The following is a 14,540-nucleotide window of genomic DNA, read 5'->3' on the forward strand; positions in this document are numbered from 1 at the left end:
TGAGTTGCACACCCACCTCTTTGCAGCAAGGGCCTAGAACAATGTGCCAAGCAAACATTTTGCAGGAGTTAACATTTTATTACTAATCTCACCTGAAGCCAAGAAACAATCTGAAATATTCCCTTTTTCTCTGTGCCACTCCATGTTTTTCCCAAATTCACTATTCCCAAAGGCAGGTGGTACTTTTATTACAGGGACATCCCAACAATGTCCTCTCTGAAGACAGGAAAATCTCTGGTTTTCAGCAGGATGGGCTTCTGTATTCAGGGTTTGGCACTTGAGGCAGCAGCCTTCATTTTGTGCTTTTGATTTGAGATCCCAAATCTTCCATGATTGTGGAGCTGAAGCCTTTTGTGAGGACAGAATGGGTGTTCATGCACAGCCAAAAGCTGAAGGAAACTCATAAATGATCAGAGTCACTGAAGCAGAACATGCTTTATGTTTTGCTTGGTTTTATGGTTTTATCATGGTTTTATCCTGTCCTGAGGACCCAAGGTGTGAAATAAGCTGTGGAAATGCATCCCTGGCATCCCCTGCTCAGTGCCTGTTTTCTGCTTTATTTCAGGGATGTGGTATGAGGCAGCAGAGCTGGTCTGGGCTTCCATCGTGGGATACTTCCAACTTCCTCAGCCAGATAAAAAGGTAGCATCTCCTTTCCACTCTGCATCTCCCTGCCAGCCCAGGAAGCACTGCTGCTTAGCTTTTGTTTCCCTCTCTGACACACCTGAGGCAGGGTTAACAGGCAGCACAAAGTCTGTATTCCGCATTGCTTCCGCGTGCATGCACCGCCTCACCCACGCTTCCTTTCCTGCAGGGGGATGAAAGCAATACTCCTCATTAAGCAGAGCCATCTGAAGTGAAACCATCCCTGAGGATGTCTCTGGTGCCTCCAACAAGGACAGCTTAATTCCAGAGAGCAGCCACAGATTTTAGCTATTTCTTAGGATTAGAGGGAATTTTTTTCCCCCCGAGCACGTCTGTGGTGGGTGATGGATTCCCCTGGCCCTGCAGGACCTGAGCACCTCACAGAACCCCCGTGCCTGTCCTTGGCACGTTTGTGAGGCGAGCAGCACTCATCCTCCCACTGGAGATGGAGCTGCAGTCACACCATGTGTCCGTAGCTAAACAGGAATGTGAGCCTGAGCCTGGTGAGTCCCGGGGTGATGCTCACAGAGGATTTGTAATTAGACCCCAGCACAAGATATCCCAAAAACCCAGACCTTGTCACCTTTTGTCTGCTGTGTCTTAAAGCTTGACCTCAAGCTCAGAACATTTCTGTGTTCTCCATTTCAGCGGCAGCATGGGGTTCTGCAGTGAATTTTGTGAAAGCATACCTGGGTTTCTTAATTGTTTGGCCAGGCAGGCCCTTAGGTGGCATCCGGTCTTCCAGATTACTGCACTTCCTGCAAGTGAAATTAATAAAACCATACCAAGATAGCATCTCTGGATTTCTTAGCCATGCTTCTCTTGGATCTTGTTTGTGTGTTTGTTTGCTTGTTTTTCTGGCATGTTCTACACAGCAGAGCAGTAAAATTCAAAATACAGGGGGGAAAAAAACCCCAGTATGAAAATTTTTAATTTCTCTTTCAGGGAATTGCCACATCCTTGGGTATTATGGCAGACATCTTTGCTTCCATGGATGAGCAGGATTATGCACGCTTCAAAACCAATGCTGACATTGACCTGGTGAGACTTGGTTTGGGCTTTGTGTGTGTGGGTGCTTCAGGTGGTCTCAAATTCACCCACACATTTCCTCTCCCATGCTGAGAGGGCTGCAGAAACTTCCATTGCTCCCAGTGAAAGAGCTCAGTAACATCTAGACGGGAGAATGCCTGGCTTCAGGAAAAAGAACATATTAAGAATATGTTATAGAGTGTATATATTTAGAATATTTATGGAGTCAAAATTGCTGTATCCATGGTGAACCTTAGCAAAAAGGGTCCTGCAGAAACAAACCAGACTCTTGTTTAAAATATGATTGTCCCTGCCTACCAGGCACCATATATTTGGAGATAAAGTCCTTGAGTTGAGGTTTTTACCTCATTTTTGGGGTTTTTTTCTTTCATCATCAGAGCCTCCTGCAGGAGTTCAACCACCGCTTGTTATCGGCGGCCGAGGCCTGCAAGCTGGCAGCTGCCTACAGCCAGTACACCCCCCTGTTTGTCCTCACGGCCGTGGTGAGTGTTACTCCTCCCTCTGGAAGGGGGATTTGTGCAGGGGAAGAGCCCAGGCTGCTCAGTTTGGCTCTGACATGGCTTTCAAGCAGTGCATCACACAGAGTGTCTGTGTTGAGGGTTGGGTTGGTTATATGGGGTATACATTGAGGGAAAGCTATCCCCAGAGTGAGGATGGGCTTTAAAGCCCTGGGAGTGCTACCTCTCCTAGAATTACAGCTGTATTTTAAAGGAAAAAAAAAAGAGAAAGTTGATTTCCTTCAGGAAACACAGCAGCAGGGGGTTAGATCTGAGCTTTGCTTCAAATTGTGTCAGGGAAAGAAATGTGTTTTTAATTCCCTCATTCCACTTTGATCCCCTCCCAGAACATCCGTGGGATGTGTCTGCTGTCCTACAGCCACTCCAGGGACTGTCCCCCGGAAAAGAGAGAGTTCTACTTGTCTGCAGCCAAAGAATCCTTCGAGGTGGGGCTGCTCACCAAGGAGGAGCAGAGTGCCATCACCAGCAGGCAGGAGCTGCACAGTTTCATCAAAGCCTCCTTCTGCCTGGCCACCGTGCACCGCTGGCTCCACGGGGACAGCCAGGAGCTCCACGGGGTCACCCAGCTGTGCAGGGAAGCCCTGGGCAAGCTGCACTCGTACAGCACCTCCTTCCCAGAGGAGGAAGAGAAGGGGGTGCTTGCCAGAGAGATCATGTCTCTGGTTGCAGCTGTGAAGAGGCGCCTGCGGGTGGGAGGCTTCCCCAATTCCGACGCCAGGTCTTACGTCCCAGACAGTTATAAAGGCTCGGTACGAAAACCTGTCCTGCAAGGGGAAGCCAGCTTTGAGAAAATCCTTGCCAAGCATTCCCAGCACCACCTGTCAGTGTGCCAAGTGTTTGAAAAAACTTGCAGGATTCATAAAACCATGCTGGGAGAGATCCAGGTGGGAGCTTGTATCACAACCCTGAGAACAGAGACCAAAACCATGGACACCTTGTGTACTGCTGAAGACACAGCTCAGCAGAGGAGTGGTGCTGTGAAAATCCTGGGCTCACCAACAGCAGGAAACAGTTCAGAAGGACTCAGTGGCCAAAGAAATCAAGACATTTGCTCTGGTGTGATGAAAATTTCCTTTGAAGAAGAGATGGAGCCATTAGAAATGAAACTAAACAGTGAAAAAGACGTTTTCAGCAGAGGGCAAGACAGGAGCCAAAGCACTACTTCTGAGAACTCTTGGTGCAAGCTGTCCAAATGCAGTTACTCTTCCAGCTGGGAGGAGCTGAGTTGTAATAGCAGCAGAGAGTCTCTCAGGGACGGGCAGCAGGGGGAGAAGGGCTCAGTGGAGGAGCAGTGCTGCACCACAGAGCCCAATGGAAGCAGCCAGGACATGCCCCTGTGCTCCTTACCTCCCAGAGCCTGGCATCCTGCTCCTCGGGAGCCCCTCCGTGGCTCTGGGGGGTCTCCTCAGCATTCCTCAGAGGGGTGTGCCCCTCGAGCAGGCAGGATGGTGGAGAAGGAGCCTCTCTGCAGAGAAGAGCTGCAGGAGGGAAGGCACCGTGGAAGGAGCTCCTCAAAAGAGAAATCAAAGGGCTCAAACAATGAGTTTCCTTCCCTCTCCATCCTCGACTCTGTTCCTACAAGGCAGGAGAAGTCCTGTGCCGAGCTGAGCTGCAGGACCAAGGACAGCAGCAGGGAGGGAAGCATCGGTTGCTTTGAGTGGCTCCACTCGGGAGAATCTGCAGACAGCACCGAGGGTCCCTCGTTTGAGGCGCAGCCGCCCCAGGACAGGAGCCCTTCTGCACCATCAACAAACATCTGGCTGAAAACAGGCAGTGACTCCTCTGTGCCTGGCTGGGTGAGCACATCTGCCATGCTGGGGAACAAATCTCTGCAGGTGCCTCAGGTTGACACCCAGGCAGAAACAATGGATGACACTGAATTCGAGCTCATCAGCCTGGGAGACTTGGTAAAGGATTATCCTGCAGCACTGGCTCCAAAGCATGGAGCAACTCCCAGCATGCCAACAGCTTTGCCCTCCCTGGGAAAGATACCCACAACCAAGCACTTTGACTGTGCCACTACCGAGGAGGATGAAGAGAAGTCTCAGGATGTGCTGGGCAGCAGGGGACAGTCCAGTTCCTCTCTGAGTTCAGGGATCACATCAGCACTGGTGGCCACGAGCTGCCCTGCAGGTTCAGTCCCAAGGGGAAGTGGCATTGTCTTCATGCCTGGCAGAGTGAAGGAAGAGCTCCTGGATGCTCGCTTTCTGAGGGATGATGATTACAGGCAGCTCCTGGCAGGGGTGGAGCATCACTGGCTTGTCCAGAGACTGATGCCTACTGGGATCTTTAGGAGCAAAGAGCTTCACAAAGCATACTGTGAGTTCCCACACAGCAACCTGTGCCTCCACAGAGAGCAAGCTTGACTCAATATTTTAGTCAGGATTTAATTTTTTATTGCATTTTACCCCATTACTTGAGTTTAGATTCCACATGCCATCCCTGAAATCTGTCTAAGATAATGATCATTAAGTTAATCATAAATAACAGCCAGTCCTCAGCACAGGCTCACAGCAGTCCTGTGGATTTCTCCCTTTTATCTGTGGTGTTCTCCTTTTTGTAGCTGCTCTTCTTCTGAAGTACTCCAAGAAATCAGGGCTGTGGACAGGCCAGGAGACAGCTGTGTTCATTGGGGACTACCTGAACGTGGCCAAGGAGGGCAAGCAGAGAAATGCCTTTTGGATACACTTCCTGCACCAAGAAGAAAGCCTGGGAAGGTATGGATCTCTGAAACAAAATGTTCATCAATGCTGCTTGTTTGTAAATATGGATGAAAACTGTCTGGTAAGATTTGCTGTAGCAGGAATATTTGATGGCTTTGTCCAAATGTGTTGGACATTTTGCCAGTCTTTCCCACCACTCCATGTAACTCTAGCTTTTAATTTCCAGGAGGAAAGGCTACTTTACTGTTGTCTTCTAAGAGCTAATGGCAGAGTTCAGATCATTGCTAGGAGTGGCTTATTCATTATTATGGATGGAGAGCAATATTTTAATATCTTTGAGTCAAACTCCCATCCCAGGATTTGATAGATAATTTTTCCCGTCTGTGAGATAGAAAAGAATTCCACCCAGTTTTAATGGCAGCCATTTTAAAAGCACCACCCAGAGGTGGATTTGCTTCTGACACATTCTGCTTTGCAGTGATGTTTCTGTATCACAGCACCCAGAACAAACACCTCTCCAGATCCTTCTCCATTTGCGCAGGTATGTTGGAAAGGAATACAAAGAGGAAAAAGGACTCCTCCATCATTTCAGTGACGTGGAGCGACAGATGACAGCCCAGTACTACGTGACAGAGTTCAACAAGAGGCTGTATGAGCAGAAGGTCCCTACCCAAATCTTTTACATCCCCTCTGCAGTCCTCCTGGTAAGACCTGTCTGCTGAGCAATCCCAAGGACCTGATGAGGAAAGGTGTCTTGGGTCAATTACAGCAACAGTGGGGCTGTCTCCTTTCAGATTCTGGAAGACAGAATTATAAAAGGGTGTGTGAGTGTGGAGCCCTACATCCTGGGGGAGTTTGTGAAGCTCTCCAACAACACCAAGGTGGTGAAGAATGAATACAAAGCCACGGAGTATGGTCTGGCTTACGGCCACTTCTGCTACGAGTTCTCCAAGGGAACTGACGTGGTCGTTGACCTTCAAGGTGTGTGTGACAGTGATGTTTATGCCTCTCACACTCAGCTGCTGGCCCACAGGTGTCTTTGGGGTATTCATTTGGTTAAAATTCATTGTGTGTCTCATAGGGTTCTGCTGTTGCTGCCATAGGTGGAAACTGGGAGTCACTGAGGTGACATGAAGAGAGGAAGGGCCATGCCAGGCAAAGAGTCCTGAGTGTGCTAAAACAAAGGCTGTGGTGTTTATCAAGATAAACAAGATATCAAGATGTACCATTTCTTCCACAGGTTGGGTGACAGGTAATGGGAAAGGCCTCATCTACCTCACAGACCCCCAGATTCACTCCCTCAATAGCAAAGACTCACGCTCCAACTTTGGGAAGAAAGGAATTTACTACTTTTTTAATGATCAACATGTGGAGTGCAACGAGATCTGTAGCTGCCTGTCCTTGACAAGGCCCTCCATGGAACTGCTGGCCTAGACTGGCACAGGTCAGTCCACAGAACAACCCGTGAGCTGGACCCTGTTTTATCCTACACATCTTTGGGAGCAGCTTGTCCAACAAGAGAGTGAAAAGCTGCCATCATTTCCTATTCTCCTCTTCCCCTCCAAAGCCCCCATGTCCCACTGCCCCCAAGCACTGGCATCCTTTCTTTTGGGAGATTTCCTTGATGAGAAAGGGGGCACAGCATCAAAGTTCCACAAAAAGATGGGTCCCCAACAGACTTTGCTTTTACAAAATCATGCCCTTTTGTTTCTGCAGCCAGCAGAGGTTTTTAGGCTTTTGTCCCAGCGTTTTAGCAATGCTATTGTTTTCTAGGTGATGTTTGTGCTGAGTTGTTTGGAAAGATGCCCTATCCCTGGGCCAACTGATTAGAACTAGGTGTAAAGAGGGAGAAGGAAGAGGGGGAAAAAATATTAAATCTCTTTATTATGGTGCATAAACCTTCAGTCTTGGGGAGCTGCGCAGCTGCGCAGGGAGAAAAATGCATTCAAAAATATAATGCCAGTGTGAATAATCCTTTCCCGAGCTCTGCTCACAGACTGCTCCAGCTTTGTCAGGTGAACTTGAACCGGGCCATCAGATTTGCGGCCGTTCCCATTGCACACTGTCTGTCACCCCGGGGCATTCACCATCTTGCCTGTTGTTAAGAGCCGGCAAACAATCCATCATTGAGCTGGGCAGTCGCCGGCTGACACGGCGGTGAAATCGGCATGTGACGGGACACTCGGCCCCAGTGTCTCGCAGATTAAAGTGATACATGGAAGCTCACGTGTTACTGGGAAGATTAAGCCCGTTATCTTGTTGTGCAGCCAATAAAGGCCGGCCTTGTTCTCGCTCGGCAGTGGGGAAATGCTGGCCTGAGCTGAGTGACGAACCTGCATAGCTCCGTGCTCCGGCCAGCGAGCGCAGCCGGGCTCCGGGGGGTGAACAAAGCTAGTTAGCAAGATCCCGGGAATCCATGGGCGGCCGAGGTGCTGTGTTAAAGCCTCTCTGCAGAAGCTTTCCCTGCTCTGTAGCGACAATTAAAACCAAAACAAAACTCCCTCGGACACTCCCTGCACAACAAAGTGTCCTAATGCGCTGTCAGCAGGCAGCACAAGCAGTTTTGGGAGCCCTGACCAGTCCTGCGTTTTCCACTCCTTCCTGCTCGAAGGGAAGAAAAGAAAATTTATTTAGAAGTGCTTCTGAATAAATCCATCCCTATGGAATTTTAATATTTTGCTTTCTTCCTAATATTTCCACCTTGCAGCTTGTTTATTTTGTTGGTTTAGGTGACATTTTGCCACCTCAGCCAAAGTTATGGCTACTCACAAGTAAAAGCTAGGGTCGAGGATCAGCTTGTTCAGTTCCCTGTTAAAACAGACATGGAATCATATTCTACTGGTCTTACTGTTCACAGGATTCTTACTCTTCACAATTTCAGATGTATCAGGCACTCTCTCTTCATCCGGGGCTTGGATACTGGAAATCGCGGATTTATAACGTCACTGCCTGAAGAGCTGGGGCTCTTCATGAACATGGCTCCAAACACACAGAGTTTAAGTTATTGGCTGCAATTTGTGGTATAAATAGGGGATTATTGAGGAAATAAATAGTTGACTCTGAGGATGGAGAATTTAATATTTTGGCTATAAATTTCATCATAGAGATACTGACAAAAAATGCTGCTATTTCCTCTGGTATCAGAATAAAGTAATTTGAACTGAGACATCGGGAATACTTTGTCTTTTTTAAATTAGAAACTGGAAGTTTTTATTGGAGATCCAGTGGTTTGTGTTAAGTAACTTGCTACTGAGATGATTTTTGGGCTTGATTAATTGTAGTACTCTCCAAATTCCAACCTAAGTACTCGGTATAACCACTGAGAGCCAGGCTCTACAAAAGGAGCGGAGCTGTGTCGTGCTGGCACAGTGAAATATGAGATGTAGGGACATCACACTTGAGGAAGCATGAAACATTTTTTCCTGTCACCTAAACTCCAGGACTTGAGTGTAAGGACTTGTGTAAGTGCTGCTGCAAGTCAGGCACCAAATCGGCCTGATTGTGGCAGCGGTGACACACTTTCCTGTCCTTCAGGGAGGGTATTTGCTTAGAGAGCTTTTTCCTCCTTCCCTTTCTGCAGGTATCCAGGTGAAAGGCAGAGTTTTGTTGGCTATGTGTCGTGCCTGTGCATCCAAGTTAGTAAATCTGATATCCAGGGAACAAGCTGATGCAACCAAAGCCTGCTAACAGGTAGAATGATTTTCTCACTCATAAATAACGCCGGTAACTGGAGCACTTCGGGGAACTTCTCTTAGAAAAGATGCAGTGGGAAGGGATCCCAACAATACAGGGCTGAGCCAAGCTTGCCTCCCTCCCTCCCTCTCCCTCGGAGCCGCAGCATCCCGTGCCGTTCCGGCTGGCAGAGAGCGGGCACGGGCTGACCCCTCCAGCTGTGAGGCAGCTCCTGCACACGAGGCAGCATAAACCTAAACCCGACATCAGCTGCCCCCAGAGCCCAGCTGCTGGATTTCGGCACAGCTCCTTCCCCAGACACGGCTATTCATGGGGAACGAGGGGAAAGCCTCGCACCGGCAAGGGCAGAACCGCAGCCCGGGCTGCCCAATCTCTTCTGCTTGGAAGAACACAGCAGCAGCAGCTTCCTCGGCGTCTCCTTCCCCCTAAGCAGAGCGGGGTGTTCGCAGCGAGGTGCTGGTTGGTGCGTGCTGCTGTCACCCGCTGCCTCGAGGGGAGCCCCGGCACACGGTGCCTCCCCCAGCTCTGCGGGGAAGCTGGCGGCAGCGTGCCGCTCTCGCCCCTCTCTCCCGGGAGTGACACACGCCACCCTCCTTTCTTCCGCTTGGATGAAATCGTGTCCCCTGTCCCCTGGCGGAGCGGGAGCAGATGGGGCTGCTGGCCTCCGCAGCCGCCCGCCCGCTGCCCCAGCTCCTGTGAGCCCGCTGTGCCCGCCCGCTGCCCCCTCCCTTCAGAACCTAATCCCATCCCCTAATCCCGAACTTCTCTGCCAAACTGCTCTTGAGGCACAGAGTGTATCTTCCAGAAGATACCGAGTTACGAGCGGTTTGTTTAACGCAGGGGCCGAGCATCCCGCGCTCAGCTCCGCAGGGGCAGCTCCGGCATCCCGGGGGCTCCCCGGGGGCACAGCAGGGCCCGGGGCAGCGGGATGAGGGCGGGATCCCCCGGCAGGCAGCAGGTGCCTTTCCTGCCTCGCTCACAGCCCAAACTGTCGTGCCGGCTACCGGGGCCGCCGTTGTCCCCTCCGAGCGGGACATCACGTTAATAGAGGTTGATTTGCAAACGGCGTCGCCCCCCCCGCCCCAGTGCCCCCCTTTGCCTGACTCCCGCTTTTCTGCTCAATGGCACAGATGCTGCTTTGTGCTGCCCACGACCAGGCAGCTATTAGCAGCAAATCCAGCGAGGGAAATTAATGAAGGCGACTACTAATAAAAGACAGCTCAGGACAGCCCGACCAACTTGCTCCGAGCGGTAATTAACTTTTTTTTAAAACTCATGAAGGTAAATATGCCATCAGCTTTGGGCCGGTCTCTCTGCTTTTTAATAAAAGGAGGAGGAGGAGGGGAGGCAGAAGGGATGGCTGTGAGTCACAGCCGCCCCACACTATCCCTGTTCCCTCCTGGCTGCTGCAAAGTGACCCTCCAAGGATTTTTTTTTCCTCTCCAATCAGTTTTTAGAGGCTTGATTTTAAATCTGGCAGGAGTTCTGCCTCTCCTTAATTCAGTACGAGAGGTCACGGGGATGAGCAGGCTGCCAGAATTTTGCTGGACAGCTGCTGCAGAATCGTAGGTAGAAGGCAGGATATCCTTAAATTTTTAAATCTTTACATCTTTATATCCTTACATTTTCTGCTTGTCAGAGCAAAAGTGTTTGTCTCAGACTTTAAACCACAAGATTTTACCTTGAACTTAGACAACAACCTACATCAGGTCACAAAAAAGATCCCGCTGGGATTTCTGCTTGTGCCAGGGGATTGGCTGTATAATAGATAATTGAGATCTTTTTTGCCCGTGGTGAACGGCAACTGGGGCTGCCTGGGCCAAACCCATGCATAATACAGGGCCAGGGGGAAGTCCAACCTGAGGCACTGGAGTAAGGCTTTAGGAAGAGCGGGTTTGAAATGCGCAGGCCAGCTGAGAGCCGTGTCGGGAGGGCTCTTTAACCGCGGCACTGCTGGACAGATTTATGCCTGCCATGAAAGGCGGCGTGCGGCAGCCCTTGGGCTGCTGGTTTGGCTCCTCGTGGCCATTCTTATGCCAAGGAGGGCTGTAAAGCACCCCCCACCCTCGGGGGCCTTCAGGCTGCCCCTCCAGCCCTGCTGGCGCAGAGGAGCTTTTATGCCAAAATACAATACACAGAAGGATCATAAACACATGTTCTGGGGCAAGGGCTGCCATGGAAACCACCCCCAGGTTCCTGACATCACCCAAGGAGGTGTTTGCCCATCTCCCATCTCCGGGTCTGCTTCCAGGCTGGCTCTAGTTGGCTCTGGGGTCATCTCCTTTTGGCGTCACCTCCAAAACTCAGTCTTCTGAGAGAGAAGAGGGAAACATATGAACGAAGGGAACGAAGGAGAGGAATTAACTCAAATTAAGGGGCAAGAACAGGAAATAAACACTTCTGGCCAAAAATCAGGATGAGGGTGACTGGGTTAGGTGACAAATCCAGCCTCTCTAACTCAGCTTTTGCCAGCATGGTCCTGCCACCCCCTGCCAACCTTGCCCCCCTCGGGCCCGTTTCCTCCGAGGGCATCTCCATCGCAGGCCAGCCTCCCCCAGGGAACAGGGGAGGTTTGGCCGGCGTGGCTCCCACCGCAAACCCCTGTCCAACCCCCCCTCCACCCTCGGACCCGCCGTGTGCTTTTTCCCACGGTGGTTCCCGCTGGCACAGCCCCATCCCAGCTGTACCTGGGATGGAGGGAAATCCCTGCAGCATGACACACCTGGCAAGGAGCAGGGTCCCTCCTCGAGGAGAGCTGCGGGGAGCATCCTGGTGCTGAGCCACTCGGGGTGTCCCTCCTGGTCCTGCGTGGCTCCAGCACTTGAGAGAGAGAGGAGCGCATCCCGTCCATCCCGGCCTTTTGAAGAGCCGAAGGCACCTACTCCAGTGCCTCTTCAGAGAGGGAGAGAAGCCAGGAAGGACAACGAGGCACGACCAGAAAAGACGGAGAGAGCGCTTGGCTCTTTTTTGGCGTTCCTGGAGTTTAGCCATTAAAAAGGGTCGCTAAAAGCGGGTGAGAGTGAAAAACCCCGCTCCCGACGGGCTGCCCCACGCACCGCCAGCGCCCTGAAAGGCTCCCCCTTGTTTTGTCCCTCCTGGCCCGTGGCGGATTTGGGGGAACACAGCTTCATCTTGCTGGCCACATCAAAGCAGTGATTATGCAAATGCTCCCACTTTTTCTTTTTTTTTTTTTTAGGGAATTATTTATCACACAATAACCCCCCTGCCAGGGGGGGAAACAATAGATCAGGCTAGATAGCACTGCTCGCCCGAGGCTGCGGGGCCGGGGGGGACCCCCGCGCGGTTTATTGGCCTAACCTAATTTCACTAATTCTCTTTTCACACATTTTGGGCTTTTTTTTTTTTTCCCTCTCTCTTTTACTCCCTCTTCCTTTCGCTCCGAGGGCCGGGTTTCACGCTCCCAGGATCCGGAGGGCACCGGGCTGGATTGGCGTGCTAAGCGTTTTATTTAATTAATACACCCAGACGCCTCTGCTGGTTTTTAATGATTTCCAAGCGTTTGTACCCAGAAGTCACAAAGTGCTCCCGGGAGCCCGGGGACGATGATTGAAGGGCCTGGGCGGCCTCCAGCACCCCCCTGCACGGTGACATCCCTGGCTGTGTGCTGTGCAGGCCGAACCGAACCCCCTGGAACTGCCTGCGACCTGGAATTCATCTGACCCACACAAAGAGCAAATTCTACCCCTTGTAACCCAGGATTGGTTTGTTAGCTCAACAACATTTAATTCCTACAGCCTTATTGGTGAAATCCATCGACCTGAAGTGTGACAAGTCTTTATCCATCCATCCATCCATCCATCCATCCATCCATCCATCCATCCATCCATCCATCCATCCATCCCACATTTGCTGTCAGCATCTTCTGTACTGAGAGCTAAAGGCAAACTTTCACTGAATTTCCCCCACTCTCTCTCTCTCTCTAATGCTGTTTCCCAAAGAAACAGTTGCCCGTGGACCCAGTGACATCAGGCCCCACCGGACCTTAGTTTCACCAGAGACAAGGATCGCCTAATTCCCAGCCGCTGGCACATAAAGCAGAAAAAGCTGCAACCCCAAAGTTATGAAAATTAGAGCTTTTATTTATATTTTATCACAAGGACAATTCCTTTGCTCTTCAGCTGTAAATACATACTAGAATAAACTCTGTAAATTATACAAAAAATACATATTTTCCATGAAATCTGTCTTTATAATAAATAAATGTGAACACGTGTGTGGCTGATCGCTGTAATGTTCCGTGTCTGTTGAGGTTTTCAGTCTGTTGATTTATTTTTAATCTCCTGAAAGAAGGGGGGAGTTCCTTGTCCCCTAAAGGTCGAAATAAATAATGTATGAGGAGATCCTTCCCCACTCCCCCCTCCCGATTTTTTTTCCCTTTTGATAGAGAGTTCAGCCTAAATTTCCACGCTTGCATTCAGCCCTCACAAAGCCTACAAATTATACAATGACTTCTAACCTGGACCCCTAACAAAACAATTTACTTTTTTTTTTCCCCTCGCTTTGCACCCCCCTCCCGCCTATAAATCATAAGGGACAGATGGCAAAGAGGGGAGCGGGGAAAGGGGGGGACACACACACAAAAGCCCCGCGGTGACAGATCTGGGAAAACTGGACAAAGTGCACATCGGCGAGAGAGAAAGAGAGACGGAAAGTTTGGTTTGGCAGGTGCCGTTCCCACAGCCCGCCCTGCCCTGGGAAGCGGGCAGATGCCGCTGTCGCCGCCGCCGCCCCGGGGGGAGCCCCGGCAGCGCCGCGCCGGGCTAGAGGCAGCGGCGGGGCAGCGGCGGCGGCGGCCCCGGGGCGAAGCGGCCGGGCCAGTGCTCGGGATCCGAGGCGGAGCCCGCGGGGCTGGCGGGCGATAAAGTGCAGGCGTACGGGGAGGCGGAGGGCGCGGGACTGGCGGCGCCGCCGCTCCAGGAGGAGGCTGGCGAGGGGCTGCCCTCGGCTGGCACCGCCGCCGCCCCGTCGGGGCCGAGCCGCGCCGCCCCGGCCAGCCGCAGGGTCTCGGTGAGCGCCCAGATGTAGTTGTGGGCGAAGCGGAGCGTCTCGATCTTGGTGAGCTTGGCGTCCTCGGGGAAGGTGGGCAGCACGTCGCGGAGCGCGTCCAGCGCCGCGTTCAGGTTGTGCATCCGGTTGCGCTCGCGGTTGTTGGCCTTGAGCCGCCGGCTCCGCTTGATGCGCTGCGCTGTCTCCGCCGTGCGTGCCGCCCGCGGGGCGCCGCGGGACCGCCCCGGCCGCCGCTTCCCCTCCGCCCGCCGCAGCCCGCGGCCGCCCGGAGCCTCGACGGGCCGAGCCGGCGGAGCGGCGCGCAGCTCCTCCTCCTCCTCCTCCTCTTCCTCCTCCTCTTCGGCGCTGGACGGCAGCGAGGGCGAGGGGGCGGGCGAGCCCAGCCCCAGCAGCAGCAGCTCGTCCTCGGCGGGCGGCGCCAGGACCTCCGCCTTCACCAGCATCCTTGCGCGGCGGCGGGACGGGGCCGCACCGGGCAGCAGCGCCGGGAAGCAGCGGGCGCGCTCTCCTCGCCTCTCCGGCGGTGTGACGGTTCGCCGGTCTGACGGAGCGGGGCGGGGGTGTTGAGGTTGGGGGGGGGGCGGCAAAGCGCGGGGGACCGTGGGGGGGGGAGCGGCGGGGGCGCGGCGACGGCACGCGCCCCGGGGGCGGCGGGCGGGCGGGCGGGCGGCGGCGGGAGCGGCGCCCGGGGCCCGGTCAGGCTGCGTGTCTGGCACACGACCCTCCTTAACACCCCTTATATACCCCGCGGGGAACAATCAAACCTACCCCCGGGGTCCCCCTCGCCCTGCCCGCCCCGCCCGCGACTCTTGTCGGGGGGCGCCGCCGCCGCTCCCCCCCGCGCCCGCCCCATCGGCGGGGCCCCATTGGCGCCTCGCGCTCGGCTGGAGCGTGCCGCTAATTTATTAATGAATGGGCACGGGGCGGGGGGGCGGGGGGGGGG

The 14,540-nt window shown here is 52.9% G+C and overlaps 2 protein-coding genes across 6 annotated transcripts in view; one reads left to right on the forward strand and one right to left on the reverse strand.

The window, feature by feature from the left end:
- ALPK1 (alpha kinase 1) overlaps positions 1 to 10,090 on the forward strand; it is a 34,640-nt gene extending 24,550 nt beyond the window's left edge. For 2 of the 5 annotated variants that reach the window (XM_074541894.1, XM_074541898.1), the window contains exons 7-14: positions 566 to 642; positions 1,591 to 1,686; positions 2,073 to 2,177; positions 2,540 to 4,532; positions 4,777 to 4,930; positions 5,418 to 5,580; positions 5,671 to 5,857; positions 6,117 to 8,040. In XM_074541894.1, coding sequence (XP_074397995.1) covers positions 566 to 642; positions 1,591 to 1,686; positions 2,073 to 2,177; positions 2,540 to 4,532; positions 4,777 to 4,930; positions 5,418 to 5,580; positions 5,671 to 5,857; positions 6,117 to 6,310 — 2,969 coding nt within the window. In that variant the 3' untranslated portion in view covers positions 6,311 to 8,040. Of the gene's footprint in view, positions 1 to 565; positions 643 to 1,590; positions 1,687 to 2,072; positions 2,178 to 2,539; positions 4,533 to 4,776; positions 4,931 to 5,417; positions 5,581 to 5,670; positions 5,858 to 6,116; positions 8,041 to 8,456 lie in introns of those variants that run through there. The other 3 variants (XM_074541897.1, XM_074541896.1, XM_074541895.1) reach the window with 3 other exon arrangements.
- A 2,576-nt stretch (positions 10,091 to 12,666) lies between these two features.
- On the reverse strand, positions 12,667 to 14,151 carry NEUROG2 (neurogenin 2). Its single transcript, XM_074541905.1, has one exon. The coding sequence runs from the start codon at positions 14,038 to 14,040 to the stop codon at positions 13,351 to 13,353; it is 690 nt and encodes a 229-aa protein (XP_074398006.1). The 5' UTR covers positions 14,041 to 14,151; the 3' UTR covers positions 12,667 to 13,350.
- Positions 14,152 to 14,540: the final 389 nt, after the last annotated feature.

The sequence above is a fragment of the Zonotrichia albicollis genome, chromosome 5, assembly GCF_047830755.1.
Source record: "Zonotrichia albicollis isolate bZonAlb1 chromosome 5, bZonAlb1.hap1, whole genome shotgun sequence".
Classification (NCBI taxonomy): domain Eukaryota; kingdom Metazoa; phylum Chordata; class Aves; order Passeriformes; family Passerellidae; genus Zonotrichia; species Zonotrichia albicollis.